The sequence below is a fragment of the Triticum aestivum genome, chromosome 1A, assembly GCF_018294505.1.
Source record: "Triticum aestivum cultivar Chinese Spring chromosome 1A, IWGSC CS RefSeq v2.1, whole genome shotgun sequence".
Taxonomy (NCBI): Eukaryota; Viridiplantae; Streptophyta; class Magnoliopsida; order Poales; family Poaceae; genus Triticum; species Triticum aestivum.
Genome location: NC_057794.1, coordinates 227418963 through 227443326, shown reverse-complemented (window position 1 = coordinate 227443326; position 24364 = coordinate 227418963). Strand labels below are relative to the sequence as shown.

Below are 24364 nucleotides of genomic sequence, written 5' to 3'. Positions count from 1 at the left end.
AGCGCTACCTGGGCCTGCCTACTGCCATTGGAAGGATCACGAGTGGCACATTCAGCAACATTACTGAACGGATTAAAAGCAAGATTCAGGGCTGGTCAGAGAGGAATCTGGCATGTGCCCGCCGTGAGGTGCTTTTGATATCAATCGCGCAAGCAATCCCCACATATAGTATGAGCTGTTTTCAGTTAACGAAAAAAGTCTGCAAGGGCTTATCCTCGTGCATGGCGAAATACTGGTGGAGCAGCTCCCTGGATAAGCGATCTTTGCATTGGCTCTCCTGGGAGAAGCTAACAACACCGAAAGTTAAAGGCGGGATGGGCTTCAGGGATCTTCCTCTGTTCAATCTTGCGCTTCTTGGCAAACAAGGTTGGCGCCTACTGACCCATCCAAACTCCCTTTGTGTAAGAGTGCTGAAAGGCAAGTACTATCCAAATACAGATTTCCTACATGCTACAACACCTGCACGATCTTCGTCTACCTGGAAGGTGATCATAGCGGGCAGGCAAGCCTTGGCCGCGGGTTTGATCCACCGAATAGGGGACGGTTCGAGTATATCCATATGGAATGACCAGTGGATTCCCAATACAGCCTCCCTGAAACCTATGGGGCGTTTAGGTACCGCACCTTTAACCCATGTTTCAGATTTGATTGATGAATATACAGGGAGCTGGAATATTGATCTAGTTCGTGAGAACTTTCTTTCACCAGATGCTGAGGCTATACTGAACATACCATTAAATCCATCAGGGGTGAAGATAGCCTCGCGTGGGCATTTGAAAAGTCTGGAAACTACACGGTAAAGTCTGCGTATCGATCTCTCGTGACTCGTAATGAGCTGAGCTCTCTAGAGGAAGGGATGACTACCGAAACTTCAACATCAAATAAACAGTTGTGGTCTGCACTTTGGAAATTGCCTGTCATCTCGAAGGTAAGGGTTTTCTGGCGGCGGGTGCTCCGTGACATTCTGCCAGATGCCAATACCCTCAAATATAGACACATTAAACCCCTGAGCATATGTTCCATATGTCAGGCGATGGAGGAGGACTTGATGCATGCTCTCATTTCAGGTACGCATGCAAAAAAGTTCTGGATTGCAGCAAGGGACATATTCGATCTTCAACTTCCACGACTACGCCCAGAAACATGGTCTAAGGACATCCTAATTGACCCAATGTTCTCTGCTGATACGAGATGCAAAATCATCACAATTGTGCACTCTATTTGGTCATCGCGGAACCGATGGACACACAATGAAGTTGGCTATGATCCGGTGCAGGCGATCAAAGGAGTGCATGAAGCCCTAGCCATACTTGACATCCCTTTGTGAATTCAAATGCAGGGGGGCCAAGGTTGGAAACCACCGGAGGCAGGATGTATCACCATCAACACATATGGCTCTATTATTCTTGATGCTCTGTCGGGGGGAGCGGGAGGCGTGGCCCGGTCTCACCTAGCTTTTATTGGTGCATGGAGTAAGCCATTGCCGGGAGTCTCCGATCCTTTCGTGGCAGAAGTGCTGGCAATGAGAGAAGGGATGATTTTTGCCCACCTACGAGGATTCTCACATGTGATCATGGAGGTCGACTACCTCGATCTCGTTAATCTCTGGAAATCGCGCCAAGATACACGCTCTATTGCAGCGCCTATCTTACAAGAGTTGGAGAATATAGTACCTTCCTTTTCTTCTTTTTCGGTTCATCATGTTGGTAGGAACCTGAATTTTCCGGCACATACTTGTGCACAACGTGCTTTTACGCTGGAGGGAACAGACAAGTGGGTGGATCAATATCCAGATTTTCTTATTAGCAGCCTACGGGCAGATTGTAACCGGATGTTAGTTCGATGAATAAAATCTCCATACGATGCAAAAAAAAATCTACTAGAATGTTTATACTCTCGTTGCAACGCACGACAATTATATAATCAAAGAAAAAAAAAGCAAGGCAGTCACAATCCCGTGAAAAGAAAAACAAGGCAGTGACGATGGGCCATTAGGGGGCTCGGCCCAAGGAGAGGAAGGAGTGATGAAGCATGTCCTAAAAAAAAATGTTTATGCTTCTGCTCCCAAATCCACCGCACCATCCCGGAGTCCCTCGCCGCCGAAACCCCTTCCCTCCCCCTCCTACCGAAGCGCGACTGCCATCTCGAAGCGGAGGAGCTCGCGCGGTTCTCTCCTGATCTTCCTCCTCCGATCCCTTCTGCCGCTGCTGGTGTGGCGTGGCTCGACGCGATTCATTTTGTTGGTAAGGAAGCCCTAGCTTTGCTCGGACTGCTCTTCGTTTTTTCTTCTTCTCCGGTTTCCTCTTGGCCGCGAGCAATCGAATCCAGCCAGATCTCTTTATTCGAGATTTGTCTCAGTTAACCCCGTTCCATCCCATCGGTAGGGTGGACTATGAAGGCGCGGCGGGCGCATCCGCCCACCCATGTATTTTGGTCTCCATTTCGCGGAACTACGACTACAATTTTCGAGATCCCGAATTATACTACTAACAACAGTTTATTTTCAGAAAAAAATTGGGGGTTCAACTGAACCCCCATGCCCCGTGTTAAGCCCGCCCCCGTGAGGAGCTGGAGCTGGTGCTGGTGCCGGTGCTGGTGCTAGTGCTGGGGCTGTAGGGAAGAGCGCAGCAGAGGAGGAGCAGGGGTGGAGGATGCTGAGCGTGGTACGGGTGCACCTGCCGTCGGAGATCCCGATTGTGGGGTGTGAGATCACCCCGTATGTGCTGCTGCGTCTGCCCAATGGGGCCATCTCCACCGAAGACGTACCTGAGACCGCGGCTGTTGATGGTCACTTCATGCGATACAGATGGTGAGCGAGCAGCTCGTGACTCTGACTTTTGGTTCAATAGGATATGCATTGTGGAATGATTAGTTCCGCTTGTGCGTTAGTACTAGTTAATTCTGTTAAAAGAAGGGTCTTTTAGTATTGATCAGATTGCTATATGCTTAACTACTTGCTAAACTCAGGAAAGTCCTGTTCTTCTTAGTTCCTGAATATATGAAGCACAACCGTGTCAATTCGGAGCATCGATCGCTCTAACAAGCCAATTTCGTGTTTTTGTAAATGAATGGAAACACAGAGAATATTAAATGTCAATGGTTGCCTTTGAGACATAACTAGATTGTTGAGTTGGAGACGTAGAACAGTTTTCAGGACTCAGAAGTTGTATCTTAATTCACTTACAGATAAAACTATTGAGTCTATGATATATTAAGCCACCACATGGGATAACGTAGAATGGTTATAAGAATAACTGAGTAATTCATCAAGCAAGTCAATATGCTGTCTGATTTTGGTTGTGCTTAGAGCTCTTGACAGTTAGATAGGATCGTAAGAGTCGTAATGGAGATGAAGCCTGCTTGGCTTGTAGAATGCTATCAATCATTGGGCAATAATGGTCCTATCCATCTTGGGTGGAATAGGAGCATTGTAAAATTTTGGGATTGCACTGGATCATATAAATAATTTTGTAGAGATAGCTATTCCACAAGTGCTATCAGTCTGTTCACTTGGGGTCACATGATTCTTAGACTGAACAGCACTTGTTGAACAAAGAGGCTGCTTGATTGTACACTGAATTTTGACGCCTCTGGAGCTCAAAAAGGATTATTATATGTACTTCTTTTGAAGTACTGCATATTAAAATTGGTTGCATATTAGGTTCAGCTGCAAGTTACTTTACTTGCTTACGGTTAGTGAGAGATTGAACACACATTCCATTATTTTTGTTTTGTTGACTACACGTGTCCTTCTCTTTTGTTTGATCTCTTACTGTCCTTGTCACTCCCACACCCCACCTTATCCATATTCTTCCTTTGTTGTAACAAATCTGTATCTCTACTACTTAAAAAAAAAATGTAAGGTTCCATCTTTCATCACTTCTCTTCCCACCACCCCTCCGTCCAACCTTCCCCGTATGACAATCAATCATCTTAATTTACTTACCTTATGAACCAATTCCACTTCAGTTTACTTACCAAACTTCTCATCAAACTATAAGGTAAATCATGGCAGGATTTGATAAATATACTAGAATATTTATATCCTGTTGCAACACACAGGCACTGTCCTAGTTACTGTTTTATTTATGTAAAAACACTTATAACATATATCTTAGCAGTGTATCATAGTGAATGTATTGTAAGTAAATTTGAAGAACTAACATAATGCTCGAGTGTTCTAAAAAATGATCTATAGGCAGTGTACGAGGATGCGGTGCCCTACCTGTTGCTTACAAGCTGTGTGTATGCCACATATACAATTGGCAATACAATCACTACCAGCTGGGTGTCCGGACGATTACCTGTTATTGAATATATATAATATTGCTGTGCATTACTCATTACACTCTTGCTTGGATGGTTAATCATTTCATCATGTCCATTGTTTGTCATGTCAAGTAGGTCTAAATTGCATTGTTTATAAGGTGTCCCACCTTTGACGCTTAGTCGACGCTTAGGCAGCAAGGCACCCAGTGCCTTGCAAGTGTGCCCGCTTTAGGCGTTTAGGCGTCCACCTTAGGCGCTTAGGCATCAGGGCGGATGGTGCTCGCCTTAGGTCGCCTTATAAACAATGCTAAATTGCATCAATTGGATGCTATATGTTGAGAATTTAGTATTGCACACTTATGAAGATAGCGGAGCTAGTCCGTTAACACATGTAGATTCATTGGTTTGCTTTTTATTAGCCGCTTCCTCGTACACTGCCTATAGACAATTTTTTAGAAGACTGACACATTATGTCAGTTCTTCAAATCTACTTACAATAAACTCACTAGTCACTATGTTACACTGCTAAGATATATGTTATAAGTGTTTTAAGATAAATAAAATATTGTTTTGTTACAACACAAACCAAATCTTTTTTTTTTACACAGATAGTCCCTCCGCCCTGAAATACTTGTCGCAGAAATGGATCTATCTAGAACTAAAAATATGTCTAGATGCATCCATTTTTGCGACAAGTAATTTGGGATGGAGGGAGTAAAATATTAGTATTGCCCACCAAATCTTTTTTTTTGTAAGCTTTCATTTTGTTTGCTTTTCAGTCGCTAGTTTGACAGAACCACATGTAATATGTACAATTGTGCACCATAAAAAAATCATGCAAAAATATGTGTCCTGTGCGCAAAATACAAGTGGTTGTAGTTGTATTATAAAAGAAATCAATTTATCTGTTGTTTTTTGCGCAGGGTTTATTTGATCATATTTTTGAATGATCTTTTTTTGCTGGTGTCCATGTTATAACAGTGTACATTTATGACCTGTTTTGAGAAGTTGCTCATCATGCTTTGTATCCGCTTTATGCTACATTTTGAGTTAATAAACGTGCCCTTCATAGAAAAAAACACATGCACAAGAAAACTTGATTTTTTCCCCTGATGTATTGCCAATTTTCTTCATCTTGCCTCATTATTTATAAGAAACTAGCAATGTGCCTGTGCGTTGCAACGGATCCAAAGTAGAATAATACATATTCACAAATTTGAAAGAAAACAGTCTAGTTTTGATATACATATATCACTAAAAATATATTATGTTTCACTCAAAATATATTTCTTGGGCTGTTTTGATGAGTTAAGGGAGGAATGTGGTTGGTTTCAAGATACTAAGGGGTTTTCTGTAAATTGGAGCAGAGAAGTGGGATATTGTTGCAAAAAGGCACAACTTACATCACAGTCGTTAGATGCAGATCTAGTGGCCAGAAATGACGGATGGCAGACACACCATCATCACCAACTGAGTCTTTTGTAGGAGTAGAGAAATTGGAGCAGAGAAGTGGGATATTGTTGCAAAAAGGCCATAACTTGCATCACAGTCGTTAGATGCAGATCTAATGGGCAGAAATGACGGATGGCAGACACACCATTATCACCAACTGAGTCTTTTATAGGAGTAGAGAAAATGTATTTTCCCAAAGTGCCCTAACAAACTGACATCCAAGGTGCTGTTAGCAAGTTACCATGAGCTGATACAACTTAAAATGAGCTCTTTAGGTGTTCTTTCGTGTCTTTACTTTTCGAGTCTTGTTCTCTCTTCATGGTATCTTACAGCTTTTGTGTATCTTACAACACATAGTTATACTGATTTGACTCTTCTCTTGAAGGTACCGCATACAAAGCGATCGGAAAGTTGCTATCTGCAGTGTACATCCAATGGAGCAAGCAACAATCCAGTGTCTAGGTTGTCTCAAGTCAAAAATACCTGCTGCTAAGAGCTACCATTGTTCTGCTAAGTGCTTCTCTGATGCGTGGCAGCACCACAAGGTTTTGCATGAGCGAGCTAGTAGTGCTTTAAATGAAAATGGAGTTGAAGAGGAGGAGCTATTTGGTAGATTTGGCAGTGGTAGTTCAGGGATTCTCAGTTCTGGGTCTGGCTCAATGTCAAATCTTGGACAGAGCCCTGGTGTTAATAATGGACCTGTTCCTTTGTATCCCTCGGGCTCTGACAAAAGCTCGGGTGAAACTTGGTTTGAAGTGGGACGCTCGCAGACATATACACCGACTGCAGATGATATTGGCCATGTTCTGAGATTTGAATGTGCAGCGGTGGATACAGAAAAGAAAGTACCAGCAGGACCTCCAACTTCAATTATGACGTCACGTGTGATTCCAGCACCAACCCCTACTCCACGCCGCCTTATCCAAGTGAATGGAGATGTTTTGGGTCACTTGGATATGGACAGCCAGAGTTCTTCTTTCGGGACATTCACAGTGCTGTCTTATAATATTCTTGCAGATGCATATGCTACAAGCGATGCATATAGCTACTGCCCAACATGGGCTCTTTCATGGACTTACCGGAGACAAAATTTGATGCGTGAAATTATTGGTTATCATGCTGACATCATATGTCTTCAGGAGGTATGATGTGATAACCTTTCTTGTCAATTTAATTTTTGTGTGACCTATGTTTCGCCTTTAGTTGCATCATATATTTGATTTAATGAACTGAGAAAGTCTCAATTGTTTGCATAATAAAAATATTGCATCCCGGTGCACTTATGCGTGACGACTCTGTTCAACAACCTACAATGTCTCTTATATACTCTTGTTAGCCTGTTTCATTTTTCATTTGGGTCGTCACTTGTTTTCCTTGTTTATAGGGACGTTGGATTTGAATTTATCATAGTTTGCCCATTGTTTAAGCTTTCAAAAATATCTCTGCATGATCGTTATGAACAGTTTCTTCTTTCTTGAAGGTGCTTATGATTATTCTCTTCTTTGCATGATTGCTTTCTTTATTTGAACTAATTTGCATATTAAAAATGCTAAAAATGAGAAGTGCCCTAAGATTATAAAAGGTGACAATTTAAGCAAAATGCTACTGGTTTCAGGTACAATTGAACCACTTTGAGGATTTTTTTGCACCTGAGTTTGATAAACATGGATATCAGGCGCTTTACAAGAAAAGGACAACAGAGGTATCTTTGACTTGCAGTTTATCGTCACAAATTGGTTAGATACCTTTCGTTGTCTTATTTGATTCTACTTCATTGTTGTCACAGGTGTATGCTGGAGTTCCTCATGCCATTGACGGTTGTGCTACTTTCTTCCGTAGAGACAGATTTTCACACGTAAAGAAATATGAGGTACCTCCACTGTACGTTGCAGCTACCTGCTGATTTGCAGCTATCTGATACTTCTTGTACTTGCTTGTGTGTAGGTCGAGTTCAATAAGGCTGCACAGTCTTTAACAGATGCGATTATTCCACCTGCACAAAAGAGGGTGGCTTTAAATCGATTGATTAAAGTAAGATTAATTTTAGAAGAGATTATATGCTATTGGATTCTGTACCGACTTCTTATTATCACACATTCTGTTTGAAGGATAACATTGCACTGATTGCGGTCTTAGAAGCCAAATTTGGCAACCAAGGAACTGAAAACCCTGGTAAAAGACAGCTCCTTTGTGTGGTACGTCAATACCCTTCTTTCTTTAGATGTGTATAGAGTAGCTATGCACTTACTAGATATGGCATTTTCATATGCATGTTTGTTAAAGGTCTACTTTTGGTCTATCAACTTCATTACCGTTCAATTTACACCCTAGACTCTCAGGACTGTTTGGGAGCTGGGTTCTCGAGTGGTGTTTGGAGAAGAGCAGGGCTGTCTCCAGATATTTGGGGGCTTGGAGCAAAAAGTAAAACAGAGCCCTAAATTTTGAGAAAAATCATATAACTGAAGAACCAAAGTAGATTTAGTCTCACTTAATTATTTAAGTTCAAATATATATTATTTACTACAATAAATATAAATATATCAAATAGTAATGCTAAAAGAGTAAAGTTTGTGCTAAACTAATAAACTAACCTCATTTTGAAGCAACTACTTCGCAAATCTTGGATGCATGATAGCTTGACTATCTAACCCAAACAATTTGACTGCAAAGCAGAAGATGAAAAATACTGCACATGTACACAAAAGATGGAAATAACCAAATTGACATAAACAATATAAGATGTACTGATGGAAAAAGTGCTCTAATACTTACTAAAAAATATATTCAACAATGAAGTAGCCTACATTAGTAAGGCTTCATATTATGTGGAAAAGCACGAAAGGGCTTGAGCTGGCTAATTCCGTTCCGCTCAGCATCGGACAGCGCTACCGTGCAACTGTACAAGTCAGTGAGTGCCGTGAGGCGTGGCCGCCTGCACCTGCCGCCGTCGTCCAGTCTCCTGCATCCCTGCCCGAGTCCTCAAATTGCGAATCACCGATGCCGAGCAAATCCCTGCAATATACGATCGCTAATGGATCTAGTCAGTTGTGATTTGGGAAACTAACGCGCTGATTTTGTGCGTGCATATGCGTAGGTTGATCGGTCGCTAATCGATCCAGACTGGTTGAATTGATGGGCCAATCAGGAGTATCGTGTGTTGGATCTTTCTTTCAGCACCGAGAAATAAACAGCACATGATCCCAGGCCTTGAAGTGGACCGTGTGCTGGGCCTGACCTATACCTATTGCCTGCTGGACTGGGGGGCCCCAAAAATTTGGGGGCCCTGTGCGGTCGGCCAATTTTGGCCACCCTTGTCAATGGACCTGGTGAGGAGGCTGCTTTATCGCCAACTTTGGCACTTCATTCTTTACTTAGCAGTAGCCCCACATTATTCAGGAAGCGCCCGTTTCTCTCTACCCTATCCTTGTCTGCGCTCTCTATTCCCTTTCCTCCTTCCTAGCTCTTAACACTAACACCTTTTCCTCCTTGGCCATCCTCTCTTCGCCTGCTCCCCACGTGTCAAAGCACTGTCTCTGAAACAGAAGAGGGGTGATGAAAGAGTTGTGAGCAGTGGAAGCTATAGCGGAGGCCATAGAGTGGCCAAGGAAGTGCCCAGTAGAGAATTGGGTGGCAAAACGTGTTGACATTTATCCCAGGCCACACAAAACCGCCCACAAATACTACTTTAGGACGTAATTTGAACATTTAGATAGTTGATGTGTAAATTAGACAGTTTTGAAGTACAGGTTGTATGTTAAAGTGTTAAACCAAGACAATAGCTAACGGATCAAAAATGGACCTTTTCCTATAATAGTAAATGTGTACGTGCGATACACGTTGATATCAGGGAGGAAATTAATTGCATGTTCATATTAGGTAGGATATCAGTTACCTGTTAACTATGTGATGATATTTGGTACTCCGTAAAGAAATATAAGAGTATGATATTAATTGCACGCTAGACATGTTGAGCGCTCACCATTGGAGCAATCTAGGTCATTGGATTGACATGGTTTGACGGCCAAGACTAATTGGATCTGCCCCTTTGGGTCTTTATATATTGGTATAGATATAGATATTTAGCTGTTGAACTGCTAGCAGTATAATGCAAAATAGCATGTGACATTATTTTTCTTGTTTAGTCACTACATTTAGGAATTAGAAGTTTTATATATGTAAGGATAAAGTAGTATATATACTACTCCCTCCGTCCCAAAATAAGTGTCTCAACTTTGTACTAAGTGAGACACTTATTTTGGGACGGAGGGAGTACCACATAGTAGTATATGAGACATGGGTGAACTATCATGATATATAGGATGACGTGGGTGTATATATACTACCATATATATGATGACTAATAAGTTGAGATGCATGGAAAGCATCTGTATGTCAATGATGGGTGCTTGGTAAAAGGCGCATCTTACTGCAAGTTCCCCCTTATAGCGCTGAGTTTATGATGTTAGTCCTTGACCTCTGTCATTATTCGTAGTGGTCCAGGCTTGAAAGCCTTTTAATGTTATGGGTGTCTCAATTTTTTATTCTTTTCAAATGTTTCCAATTTGCAGGCCAATACACATGTAAATGTCCACCAAGATCTCAAAGATGTCAAGCTATGGGAGGTCTGTATCATCACATTCTTTGTAGGCTAGAACTCGGCAACATCTGAAATATTCAGATTAACAGCAAGTATGGTTTTGCAGGTTCAAACACTTTTGAAAGGATTGGAAAAGATAGCTAACAGTGCGGACATTCCAATGTTGGTCTGTGGGGATTTCAATTCAATCCCTGGGAGGTGTGTATCAAGATCCCATCGGAGCAATATTTTTCATACTTATTTGTTTTCTCCAACTCTTAATCCCTTTGTGCTTCCTTTTGCCTTTCAGTACTCCACACGGGCTTCTTGCGATAGGCAAAGTTGATCAATTGCATCCAGATCTGGCCATTGACCCCCTTGGAATTTTACGCCCTGTGAGCAAGCTGACACATCAGCTTCCTCTGGTACAGTAAAACTACCATGACTTGTTTATCTTTCTCCTTTTCAACTGTTCTGACCAAAGGTTTTACTTGTTTATAGGTCAGTGCATATTCTTCATTTGCAAGGATGGTAGGTGTCGGTTATGATTTGGAGCACCAGCGGAGGAGGATGGACTCAGGAACAAATGAACCACTTTTCACAAATTGCACAAGAGATTTCACTGGTACTGTTGATTACATATTTTACACAGGTAGGTGCCTGATGCATTGTATTTGTATATTATGTTTGCATTTTTGATATCTCCATTATTCTGGAATAAGCATTTAGTACTGTGATATGTTTGATGATTGTCAGTTGCCATGTTTCCTTTCTTATTTCAGCGGATTCGTTGTCAGTGGAGTCTTTATTGGAGCTTCTGGATGAGGAGAGCTTAAGAAAAGACACTGCTCTCCCTTCACCTGAATGGTCATCAGATCACATAGCACTTTTAGCAGAATTCCGTTGCAAGCCTAGAATCAGACGATGATGCCTTAGGTATGTATCAACTAGAAGGACATCACAGCTCTCTAATTGCATTTCAGTAGCACTGTTGTTTTTAGCACAAACAGCATGGAGTTTACAAGATTGGGCAGCTGATTTTTTTTCTTCTAGTACTCCCATTGGTGTTTAAGTCGCCATTTGTGCAAACCCTTTGCATTTTTGTGATCATAAGTGAAACAAACGTTACAACACTGTTTCACTGCACCGTAATTTATCTGAAAGTAGACACGAGGCATCATTATTGTTGTACATTGCTTATGGCAGATTGGTTCTTCTGGATCTTGTTGCGAGCATAAACTTCTTTGCCTGTGAAAGTGTGAATTATGACATATGGGCACTATTGCGCTCTATCTTGATTCAACGATCAAGCTAACTGACTTTCTCTAGGTCGCATACAGATGGTCACATCAGCGTCCATGCTGGAGGTTTAACTTCCATGGTGGAAGGTGGAAGTTGAGGAGGGGCAGACGCGATCATATCGCCGGGGAAGCAGTCAATCAGTCTTAGGAAACAACCTTGGGAAAAGAGAGCCTCGTGTAGTGTTGATTATTACCCTTTTTACATTTCAACTTCATGATATTTAAGCTGCCCCTTGTAATATTATACTTTATATAGAAGAGAAATCCTTTTGAGAGAAATATTGATAATAGATTCTGACAGCCATGGCTAGATTTTTTAAGATCTTTTTTTCTCAGCTTGTCATTTTTATTTTGTTAGTGATTTTTCACTTGTTGTGGACTCGTATTTATTCCTACAAGCAGCTGGGACTAGTGCGTCTAACTGTTATGGAGTTGTATTAATGGTGGTGTGATGTAAATTCTAGGTATTTGTGTAGGTTTGGGGTTAGGGAATTTCATGATCAGTGGCATTGATGACTGTTTGGTACAAACATTTTTGTTATTATGTTAAAGCTAATAACTCACACGCAAGCTTTTCTGCTGTTTTTTTGCTAGAGGGGTGCTTTTTTTGGATTTGTCAAATCTAAGGTCAAAACATGATCAGCCTGGGACACACCTAGTAGACGAACGAGTGCTCTCCTGAGCGGAAGAGAGGAGAGGCAGCATCAAAGAATAGAATGGAATGTGTGCTATCTTTAACGAACTCTAAATTCCATAGGCACAACCACATATCTAGCAAAGAGTGGCATGTAGCAACGCCACCAACTCTGGATAGGAGCCAACTACATGGACAGTTACTTACCTACACCCCATGCAACCTAGATCCCACTAGCGTGACACGTGATACACCGGGCTTTACACACATGTCACACATATCTGCACGTGGGCCCAATTACCGTACACCATAGGTCCACACGTGTACATCTTACACGATGCTCAAGCCTCACCACAAAGCTCCCTTTCTTGGGAGCTTAGTATTTGTAAAGATAAGCTAATTAATCTTATGCCACCTTGTCCTGCGTGTGTCACTGTTATGGATGCAATTTGATTGTATTGCAAGGGCCATGGGGCAAATATATATTTTTAGAAAAAAAAGAAAAAAAATCAAATGTATAGTATAAAAAACTTGAGGCACAAGAAAGGAAATTTAGCGTAATAACTACTTCTAGACAAATACTAATACTCCTTAACACCCCCCCGCCTCAAATGCAGAGTGCATGCAATAACATTCACATTTGAAGTGTAGTATTAGAAAAAAAAGATAATTCAAAATCCATATCTTGAGAGTGTTATCATAGCATGAAGAGTCTTCAAAACCTGTAGAGTCAAGCCAAAGGGGATAACGAAGAAGATGACGTCAGAGGAAGACACCACATCAGTAGAAGATACAAGGCAAGTATCAATAGAAGATGTTTGTCAAAACAAGTTGGCACACCAAGAGAATGAGGCATTTCACACAAAATCATAGCCTAAGAAAACATGCGGCGAAAGAAGCTTGGCAGCAAGAGAATGGGCGTGGATAAAAAATGCCAAAAGAAGCCACAAAAATCCTACAGAAAACTACGAGGACCATGTAGGGCACAAAAGTTGTGTAGAAAGGATCAGGACCCGAAAAAGAGGTTGGCGGATAAAGTTTTGGTGATGACGGTGTCCTTGCAGCATCATTGGCTTTAGTTGCAGGAGGCTGATTGGCTTCAGTGGTGACAACCAGCGCGCATTCAGGATTGGCCTCAGATTGAGCTGATTCTTTAGTAGCGTTTGCATTAGTGTTGGGAAATGTAGCATGCAATTTCAAAAATTCCTACGATCGCGCAAGATCTATCTAGGAGATGCATATCAACGAGGGGGGGGGGGGTGCACGTACCCTCGTAGACCGAAAGCGGAAGCGTTAGTTTAACGCAGTTGATGTAGTCGAACGTCTTCTCGATTCAACCGATCAAGTACCGAACGTACGACACCTTCGAATTCTGCACACGTTCAGCTCGATGGCGTCCCTCAAACTCTTGATCCAGCAAAGTGTCGAGGGAGAGTTTTGTCAGCACGATGGCGTGGTGACGGTGATGGTGAAGTGATCCGCGCAGGGCTTCGCCTAAGCACTACGACAATATGACCGGAGGAGTAAACGATGGAGGGGGGCGCTGCACATAGCTAGGAATCAATGTTGTGTCTTCTAGCGGTGCCCCCCACATATATATAGGTTGGAGAGGGAGAGGGGCTGCAAGGGGCACCCCAAGTAGGAGTAATCCTACTTGGGCTCCTCCTCCAAGTTGGCCTCCCCCTTCCATATCCATCGGAGGGGGAAGGAAAGAGAGGGAGGAGGGGGAAGGAAAGGGGGAGGCCGAATCCTCCCCTTTCATTCTTCCTTCCCTTTGTTTCCTTCTCCTTCTATTCGGCCTATAGGGGGCGCACCAGCCCCATTTGGGGCTGGTCTATCCAACTCTTGGCCCAATAGGCCCATATAGCTTGCCGGGGGTTGCCCAGAACCCCTTCTGGTGACCCGATACGTACCCGGTACCCGCAGAACATTTTCGGTGTCTGAATACTATCGTCCTATATATGAATCTTCCGGTGTCTGAAATACTGGCACCAGTCCATAGATGGATCGCTGGAGTATGCACACTTTGTTAGCACCTTTAGGATCGACAAAACCTTTTGGTTGCATCATATACAACTCTTCTTTAAGAAATCCATTAAGGAATGCAGTTTTGATATCCATTTGTCAGATTTCATAAAATATGGCAATTGCTAACATGATTCGGACAGACTCAAGCATCGCCACGAGTGAGAAAATCTCATCGTAGTCAACACCTTGAACTTGTCGAGAACTTTTTACGACAAGTCGATCTTTGTAGATAGTAACACTACCATCAGTGTTCGTCTTCCTCTTGAAGATCCATTCATTCTCAATGGCTTGCCGATCATTGGGCAAGTCCACCAAAGTCCATACTTTGTTCTCATACATGGATCCTATCTCAGATTTCATGGCCTCAAGCCATATGTCAGAATCTGGGCTCATCATAGCTTGTTCATAGTTCATAGGTTCGCCATGGTCTAATAACATGACTTCTAGGACAGGATTACCATACCACTCTGGTGCAGAACGCGCTCTGTTCGACCTACGAGGTCCAATAGTAACTTGATCCAAAATTTCATGATCGTTATCATTAGCTTCCTCTCTAGTTGGTGTAGGCATCACGGGAACGGATTTGATTGATGTGCTACTTTCCAATTTGAGAGAAGGTACAATTACCTCATCAAGTTCTACTTTCCTCCCACTCACTTCTTTCGAGAGAAACTGCTTCTCTAGAAAGGATCCATTCTTAGCAACAAAGATCTTGCCTTCGGATCTATGGTAGATGGTGTACCCAACAGTTTCTTTTTGGGTATTCTATGAAGACACACTTCTCCGATTTGGGTTCGAGCTTTATCAGGCTGAAACTTTTTCACATAAGCATTGCAACCCCAAACTTTAAGAAACGACAGCTTAGGTTTCTTGCCAAACCACAGTTCATACGGTGTCGTATCAACGGATTTAGATGGTACCCTAGTTAATGTGAATGCAGCTGTCTCTAATGCATAACCCCAAAACGATAGTGGTAAATCAGTAAGAGACATCATAGATCGCACCATATCCAATAAAGTACGGTTACGACGTTTGGGCACACCATTATGCTGTTGTGTTCCAAGTGGCATGAGTTGTGAAACTATTCCACATTGTTTTAAATGAAGGCCAAACTCGTAACTCAAATATTTGCCTCCGCGATCAGATCGTAGAAAACTTTATTTTCTTGTTACGACGATTCTCCACTTCACTCTGAAATTCTTTGACCATTTCAAATGTTTCAGACTTGTGTTTCATTAAGTAGATATACCCATATCTGCTCAAATCATCTGTCAATGTTAGAAAATTATGATACCCGCCGCGAGCCTCAACACTCATCGGACCGCATACATCGGTATGTATTATTTCCAATAAGTCAATGGCTCGCTCCATTGTTTTGGAGAATGAAGTCTTAGTCATCTTGCCCATGAGGCATGGTTCACAAGTATCAAATGATTCCTAATCAAGTGATTCCAAAAATCCATCCACATGGAGTTTCTTCATGCGCTTTACACCAATATGACCTAAACGGCAGTGCCACAAATATGTTGCACTATCATTGCATCTTTTGGCATCAATATTATGAATATGTGTATCACTATGATCGAGATTCAATAAACCATTCACCTTGGGTGTATGATCATAGAAGGTTTTATTCATGTAAACAGAACAACCATTATTCTCCGACTTAAATGAATAACCGTATTGCAGTAAACATGATCTAATCATATTCACACTCAATGCAAACACCAAATAACATTTATTCTAGGTTCAATACTACTCCCGAAGGTAGAGGGAGTGTGCGATGGTGATCGTATCTGTTGGAAATATGCCCTAGAGGCAATAATAAATTAGTTATTATTATATTATATTTCATTGTTCATGATAATCGTTTATTATCCATGCTAGAATTGTATTGATAGGAAACTCAGATACATGTGTGGATACATAGACAACACCATGTCCCTAGTAAGCCTCTAGTTGACTAGCTCGTTGATCAATAGATGGTTACAGTTTCCTGACCATGGACATTGGATGTCGTTGATAACGGGATCACATCATTAGGAGAATGATGTGATGGACAAGACCCAATCCTAAGCCTAGCACAAGATCGTGTAGTTCGTTTGCTAAAGCTTTTCTAATGTCAAGTATCATTTCCTTAGACCATGAGATTGTGCAACTCCCGGATACAGTAGGAGTGCTTTGGGTGTGCCAAACGTCACAACGTAATTGGGTGGCTATAAAGGTACACTACAGGTATCTCCGAAAGTGTCTGTTGGGTTAGCACGAATCGAGACTGGGATTTGTCACTCCATGTAAACGGAGAGGTATCTGTGGGCCCACTCGGTAGGACATCATCACAATGTGCACAATGTGATCAAGGAGTTGATCACGGTATGATGTGTTACGGAACGAGTAAAGAGACTTGCTGGTGACGAGATTGAACAAGGTATCGGGATACCGACGATCGAATCTCGGGCAAGTACAATACTGCTGGACAAAGGGAATTGTATACGGGATTGATTGAATCCTCGACATCGTGGTTCATCCGATGAGATCATCGTGGAACATGTGGGAGCCAACATGGATATCCAGATCCCGCTGTTGGTTATTGGCCGGAGAGTTTTCTCGGCCATGTCTGCATGACTCCCGAACCCGTAGGGTCTACACACTTAAGGTTCGATGACGCTAGGGTTATAGGGAAAGTATGTACGCGGTTACCGAATGTTGTTCGGAGTCCCGGATGAGATCCCGGACGTCACGAGGAGTTCCGGAATGGTCTGGAGGTAAAGATTGATATATAGGAAGTATGGTTTTGGCCACCGGAAGTGTTCCGGGCATCACCTGTAGTGTACCGGGACCACCGGAGGGGTCCGGGGGTCCATCGGGAGGGGCCACCAGCCCCGGAGGCCTACATGGGCCAATAGTGGGAAGGGACCAACCCCTATGTGGGCTGGGGCGCCTCCCACCAAGGCCCAAGGCGTCCTCAAGAGGAGAGGGGGCAAACCCTAGGCGCAGATGGGCCCTAAGGCCCACCCTAGGTGCGCCCCCCCCTCTCTCCCCCTTGGCCGCCTCCCAGATGGGATCTGGGGGCTGCCGCCACCCCTAGGGAGGGAACCCTAGGTGGGGGCGCAGCCCCTCCCGTCCCCCTATATATACTTGAGCAAAGGGGCAGCCCAACACGCGATTCAATCTCCCTGTTGGCGCAGCCCTACCCCTCTTCCTCCTCGTCTCTCGTAGTGCTTGGCGAAGCCTTGCTGGAGTCCCGCGCTCCTCCACCACCACCACGCCGTCGTGCTGCTGCTGGATGGAGTCTTCCTGAACCTCTCCTTCTCCCCTTGCTGGATCAAGGCGTAGGAGACGTCACTGGGCTGTACGTGTGTTGAACGCGGAGGTGCCGTCTGTTCGGCACTAGGATCATCGGTGATTTGAATCACGACGAGTACGACTCCATCAACCCCGTTCACTTGAACGCTTCCGCTTAGCGATCTACAAGGGTATGTAGATGCAATCTCCTTCCCCTCATTGCTAGATTACTCCATAGATTGATCTAGGTGATGCGTAGAAAATTTTGAATTTCTGCTACGTTCCCCAACAGTATCAACATTGGAATCACTTCCAACACACATCGTCACTTCGCTCTTAACTAGTGTCTGTTCATTCTGCAACTCCTATTTTGAGTTACCAATCTTAGCAACTAAACTGGTATCAAATACCCAGGGGATACTATGAACACTAGTAAAGTACACATCAATAACATGTATATCAAATATACCTTTGTTCACTTTGCTATCCTTCTTATCTGCCAAGTATTTGGGGTAGTTTCGCTTCCAGTGACCATTCCCTTTGTAGTAGAAGCACTTAGTTTCAGGCTTAGGTCTAGCTTTGGGCTTCTTCACGGGAGTGGCAACTTGCTTGCCATTCTTTTTGAAGTTCCCCTTCTTTCCCTTGCCCTTTTTGTTGAAACTAGTGGTCTTGTTAACCATCAACACTTGATGCTATTTCTTGATTTCTACCTTCACTGATTTTAGCATCGTGAAGAGCTTGGGAATCGTTTTCGTCATCCCTTGCATATTATAGTTCATCACGAAGTTCTAGTAACTTTGTCATAGTGACTAGAGAACTCTGTCAATCACTATCTTATCTGGAAGATTAACTCCCACTTGATTCAAGCGATTGTAGTACCCAGACATTCTGAGCACATGCTCACTAGCTGAGCTATTCTCCTCCATCTTGTAGGCAAAGTACTTGTGAGAGGTCTCATATCTCTTAACACGGGCATGAGTCTGAAATATCATTTTCAGCTCTCGAAACATCTCATACGCTCCATGGCGTTCAAAACATTTTTGAAGTCCCGGTTCTAAGCCGTAAAGCACGGTGCACTAAAATATCAAGTAGTCATCATATCGAGCTTGTCAAACATTCATAATGTCTGCATTTGCTCTTGCAATAGGTCTGTCACCTAGCGGTGCATTAAGGACATAATTCTTCTATGTAGCAATGAGGATAATCCTTAGATCACGGATGAAGTCCGCATCATTGCTACTATCATCTTTTCAACATAGTTTTTCTCTAGGAACATATCAAAAATAAAATAGGGGAGCTATACGCGAGCTATTGATCTACAACATAGCTATGCAAATACTATTAGGACTAAGTTCATGATAAATTAAGTTCAATTAATCATATTACTTAATAACTCCCACTTAGATAGACATCCCTCGAGTCATATAAATGATCACGTGATCCATATCAACTAAACCATGTCCGATCATCACGTGAGATGGTGTAGTTTTCAATGGTGAGCATCTCTATGTTGATCATATCTACTATATGATTCACGTTCGACCTTTCGGTCTCCAGTGTTCCGAGGCCATGTCTGTACATGCTAGGCTCATCAAGTTTAACCCGAGTATTCCGCATGTGCAAAACTGTCTTGCACCCGTTGTATGTGAATGTAGAGCTTATCACACCCGATCATCACGTGGTGTCTCAACACGACGAACTGTATACCTTGAAATTTTAGTGAGGGATCATCTTATAATGCTACCGTCGTACTAAGAAAAATAAGATGCATAAAAGATAAACATCACATGCAATCAAAATATCTGACATGATATGGCCATCATCATCTTGTGCCTTTGATCTCCATCTCCAAAGCACCGTCATGATTGATAACCCACAAGTATAGGGGATCGCAATAGTTTTCGATAAGTAAGAGTGTCGAACCCAACAAGGAGCTAAAGGCAGAACAAATATTCCCTCAAGTTCTATCGACCACCGATACAACTCTACGCATGCTTGACATTCGCTTATCTAGAACAAGTATGAAACTAGAACTACTTTGTAGGTGTTATGGGATAGGTTTGCAAGAATATAAAGAGCACGTAAATAAAAACTAGGGGCTGCTTTAGGTAAAGAAGCAATAAAGTTAGTATAGCGAGTGTGGAAAAGTGGTGGTAGGAGTTGCGAAATTGTCCCTAAGCAATTGAATACTTTACTAGACCGATAGCAAGTTTTATGTGGGAGAGGCCACTGCTAGCATGCCATCCCTGACTTGGAATTCTATGCACTTATGATTGGAACTATTAGCAAGCATCCGCAACTACTAATGTTCATTAAGGTAAAGAGCAAGTAAATAAAAAGTAGGGGCTGTTTAGATAAACACACAACTAAGTTAGGTTTAGTAAAGAGCTTGTTGTTACAAGAAAGTTATTTGTCCCTAGGCAATCGATAACTAGACCGGTAATCATTATTGCAATTTTATATGAGGGAGAGGCATAAGCTGTAGCGACCCGACCTCAAACGATCAAGTCTCTGTGCTTCAGTGCCATCCCTGGATTGGTAATGCTGACACACACAGTACTCGAGGATTTATAACAGAGTAGCAATCACACACTTATTACATCGAATGTATCGAAAGAGAACTTAATACAATAAATATGGCTTAAGGCCATCTAATATGATAAAAGCCGAAGCTTGGAAGATAAAGTGAGTCCATCAACTCCAACATCATAGTTGAGCTGCACGACAACGACCTAACGAACCTTACTCCTCGTCTGAAAAGTCTGCAACATAATACGTTGTAGCCCGAAAACGGGTCAACACATGGAATATGCTGGCAAAGTAACACAGTAGAGCAAGAACAGAATAATGCTATCACTACATGCATATTTGGCTGGTGGAAAGCTCTATGGTTATAGTTTTGCGAAAAGCCAATTTTTCCCTACAACAAAGGAATAGAATTTTAATTTAACTATCATGGTAGTTGAAACATCATTGAGAAGGTTCCTCCAACTCAATCCTAATTAAGGTAATTATCAACCCAACAATATTAATTTAGAGTGATGAGATACTTAAGATACTCCAAGTACTAGATACTCAAGATTGTCCATAACCAGGGACACGGCTAACCATGATTAGTTTGTACACTCTGCAGAGGTTTGCGCACTTTTCTCCACAAGACTCGATCGCCTCCGTTAAATTTCTCGCACTACATGATGTTTGAGAAACGGATGACTGAGACACAGTCTTTCAGAAACATTAACTCTCTACTCCGGGCAGACCATACCAAACCTATAACCCACTACCTGCTGATCCACCTCTTCAAGAGCTTCACGTAACTTACTCAATTATGCTAGAGCCCATAATAGCTTGTGGCTGCACATGGAAGTTTCTAGCATGAATAATCTTAGTTCCCTTTGAGCCTGGGTGTCGGTCCATAGGAAGTTCACATGGGTACTCCGAGATTTCCAAAAATACAGGCAACACTGGGTACTCCAGGTGCCTCAATCCACCCAGATGTGTATTTAAGTTGCCACCTTAAGTTGAACCATTAATTAACAATCTCACATCTGTCATGGATTTCACTCTCCCAAACCACGTCTACGAGCATAGCCTAGCAATATAAGCAACGCGTAGAAGTAACTCCCAAGGGTTTGAATGTAACAGGGCAATAGGTTCTACCTCATCAACTACTTCCCAACCCACATGTTAATGACATCCTAACCATGCAATGTTTGAGGATTGGAACTAATGCATAAAAACTGGGTGATAAAGGGGTATGATCAAAGTGTTACTTGCCTTGCCGACGATCCGCGTAACCTAGAGACTCCAAATAACATGCTTCGCACTCCGGGAATTCTATTGCAAACAAACAATAGCATACATAAGCAATCAAACAAAGAAGCACGGGTAAAACTCAAATAAGAAGATCTAACCAGAAAGTTCAACTTAAGAACTTCGGTTTGCAAAAAGAATCAAATCAAACGGAGCAACGAAACTCAAACGGCGAAAGAAACAAGATCCATTTACTAATCTAGACCTAGGTCAAATTTTACAGTAGTAAAAACTTGTTCAAGTTGGTTAAGCGGAAAGAGGGTCTCAAGACGAAGATCTAGGCGCTTGAATCGCCTGATTCCGACTATCGAGCGAAAAGATAAACTAGAACGAAAATCGGATCAGAAATCGCGATCAGAAATAACCGTGGAAAAATCCGATAAAAGAAAACTGACGAACAGGCTAACGAACGAGCGTTCGTTGTCTGTAACTAACGAGCGAAAACCATTCGTTAAATGAACGTACGAATGAACGTCCGTTAAAAAGAAAAATTGGCGAACCAAAAACAACTAGGGTTTTCTTTTAAAAAAACTGATCATTTTTTTTAAAACCGGCAACTACCTCGTCGGTCCGGCAAGGCGGCGGCGGTGGCACGGCGCGGCAGCGGCAGGCGGCGGCAGCTTGGGCAGCGGCTGCGGGGCAAGGCGGGGCGGCGGCAGTGGGTGGTGGTGCCGGCGGGGGAGGGAGGGTATATAAGAAGGGGGGTGTGCCTTGGGGAGGGGGCAAAGGCGGCGGGGAGGAGTCCTAGCCGGACTCCTCGAGTCGGGCGGCGGTGGCGTGGCCGGTCTCCTGGAAGGAGATGGCGTGCGGGAGGGGACGGGCCGGCGGCTGGGCTTCGGCCGAGTTAGTCTGCGCACTTTTTTTTAATAATAATTCCACGTAAACTAAAAAAATCCTAGAAAATAAAATAAAAATCTAGAAATGCCAAAACAAATTTTCACCGTCTAAATAAAATATTTAGAACGAGATGAATATTTTCTTGGCCCTAAAATGCAATTTTGAAAATGTGCAGTTTTTCTAATGCAAACAAAATTGCAAATAAAATCCAAATAAAACAAACATTTGAATTTAATATTTCCCCCCAATATTTCAATTATTTTGGAGAAGTCATATTATCTCCTCTCATATATTTTTAATATGAAATATTTTCGGAGAGAAAAATAATTAAAACCAAAAATCCTCGTTTCAAAATTTGATAAAATCAAATTTGAAAACCGGGGAAATCCCCAGCTCTCTCCGAGGGTCCTTGAGTTGCTTAGGATTTCGAGGATCGCGAGACGAAATGCAATAAAATATGATATGCAAGAATGATCTATGTATAACATTCCAAATTGAAAATTTGGGATGTTACAAACCTACCCCCTTAAGATGAATCTCGCCCTTGAGATTCGGGTTGGCTAGAAAATAGGTGTGGGTGGTCTTTGCGGAGATCATCCTCTCGTTCCCATGTGGCATCATCCTCGGTATGGTGGGTCCACTGAACTTTGCAAAACTTAATAACCTTGCCGCGGGTGACTCGACTAGCAAACTCTAAAATCTTGACTGGCTTCTCCTCATAAGTCAAGTCATTGTCCAACTGAATCGCCTCCAAGGACACGGTATCTCTTAGCGGTATGTCGGCCATCTCAGCATGGCACTTCTTCAACTGGGAAACATGAAACACATCGTGAACTCCTGACAGTCCTTCAAGTAACTCCAACTTGTAGGCAACTTCTCCCATCCGTTCCAAAACACGATACAGTCCTACAAATCTCGGGGCTAACTTTACCTTAACTCCAAAAAGTTTCACTCCTCGCAAAGGTGATACTCACAGATATGCTCTATCTCCAATTTCATAGGTTACCTCCTTGCGTTTCGAATCTGCATAACTCTTCTGTCTAGACTGAGCTATCTTCAGTCTATCTCGAATCAGTTTAACCTTCTCCTCAGACTCTTTGATCAAGTCTGGTCCAAACAACTGTCGATCTCCAACTTCATCCCACATCAACGGTGTTCTGCACCTTCGGCCGTACATGGCTTCAAACAGTGCCATCTTCAAACTGGCTTGGTAACTATTGTTGTATGAGAACTCTGCATAAGGCAAATTTTCATCCCAACTAGACCTATAATCTAGCGCACAGGCTCTCAACATATCCTCCAGAATCTGGTTGACTCTCTCGGTCTGTCCATCCGTCTGCGGGTGAAAAGCTGTACTGAACTCCAATCTCGTTCCTAAGGTCTGGTGTAACTGATGCCAAAACTTTGAAGTAAACTGTGTTCCTCTATTCGATACGATGGTCCTCGGAACTCCATGCAGACATATGATCCTGGTCATATATATCTTGGCCAATTTTGCACTGGTATAACTTGTTTTCACTGGGATAAAGTGTGCCACTTTGGTCAAACGGTCAACTACTACCCATATAGATTCATATCCTAATTTGGTCCTGGGTAATCCGGTGATAAAATCCATGTCAAGTTTATCCCACTTCCATTCGGGTATAGGCATAGGCTGTAGCAATCCTGCTAGCTTTTGATGCTCTGCCTTCACTCTCTGACATACATCACATACGACCACATACTCGGCGATATCCTTCTTCATCCTTGTCCACCAGAAACGTTCCTTCAAATCCAAATACATCTTGGTGTTTCCAGGGTGTATTGAGTATGGTGAGCCATGAGCCTCCTGAAGCATTAACTTCCCGATCTCTGTGTTATTGGGCACATAAACACGGTCCTCAAACCATAAGGTGTCGTGTTCATCCTCACGAAAACCTTTGGCCTTTCCTTTGCTCATTTTCTCCTTTATCTCGGCAATCTCTTTGTCATCCTCCCAAGCTTCTCGAATCTTTCCTAAAAATGTAGAGTGAACCTCCATTGTTACAACAAATCCTCTAGGAACAATCTCCAAACGTAGTTCCCGGAGATCCTCTGCTAACTCCTTCGGCAATCCCGTGATCTCTAGGGTATTAGCATAACTCTTCCGGCTCAAAGCGTCTGCTACGACATTGGCCTTTCCTGGATGAT

At 42.7% G+C, this 24364-nt stretch overlaps 1 protein-coding gene across 1 annotated transcript; it reads left to right on the top strand.

Moving 5' to 3' along the window:
• Positions 1-2574: 2574 nt before the first annotated feature.
• Positions 2575-12019, top strand: LOC123043896 (carbon catabolite repressor protein 4 homolog 1; the record flags this gene model as incomplete). Its single annotated transcript, XM_044466487.1, is given in 12 exon segments — positions 2575-2809; positions 6107-6863; positions 7337-7423; positions 7508-7591; positions 7666-7752; positions 7830-7916; positions 10290-10343; positions 10425-10516; positions 10608-10722; positions 10799-10949; positions 11080-11233; positions 11627-12019. Coding segments are annotated over 11 exon segments (1818 nt in total). The 3' UTR covers positions 11226-11233; positions 11627-12019.
• Between the last annotated feature and the right edge of the window lie 12345 nt (positions 12020-24364).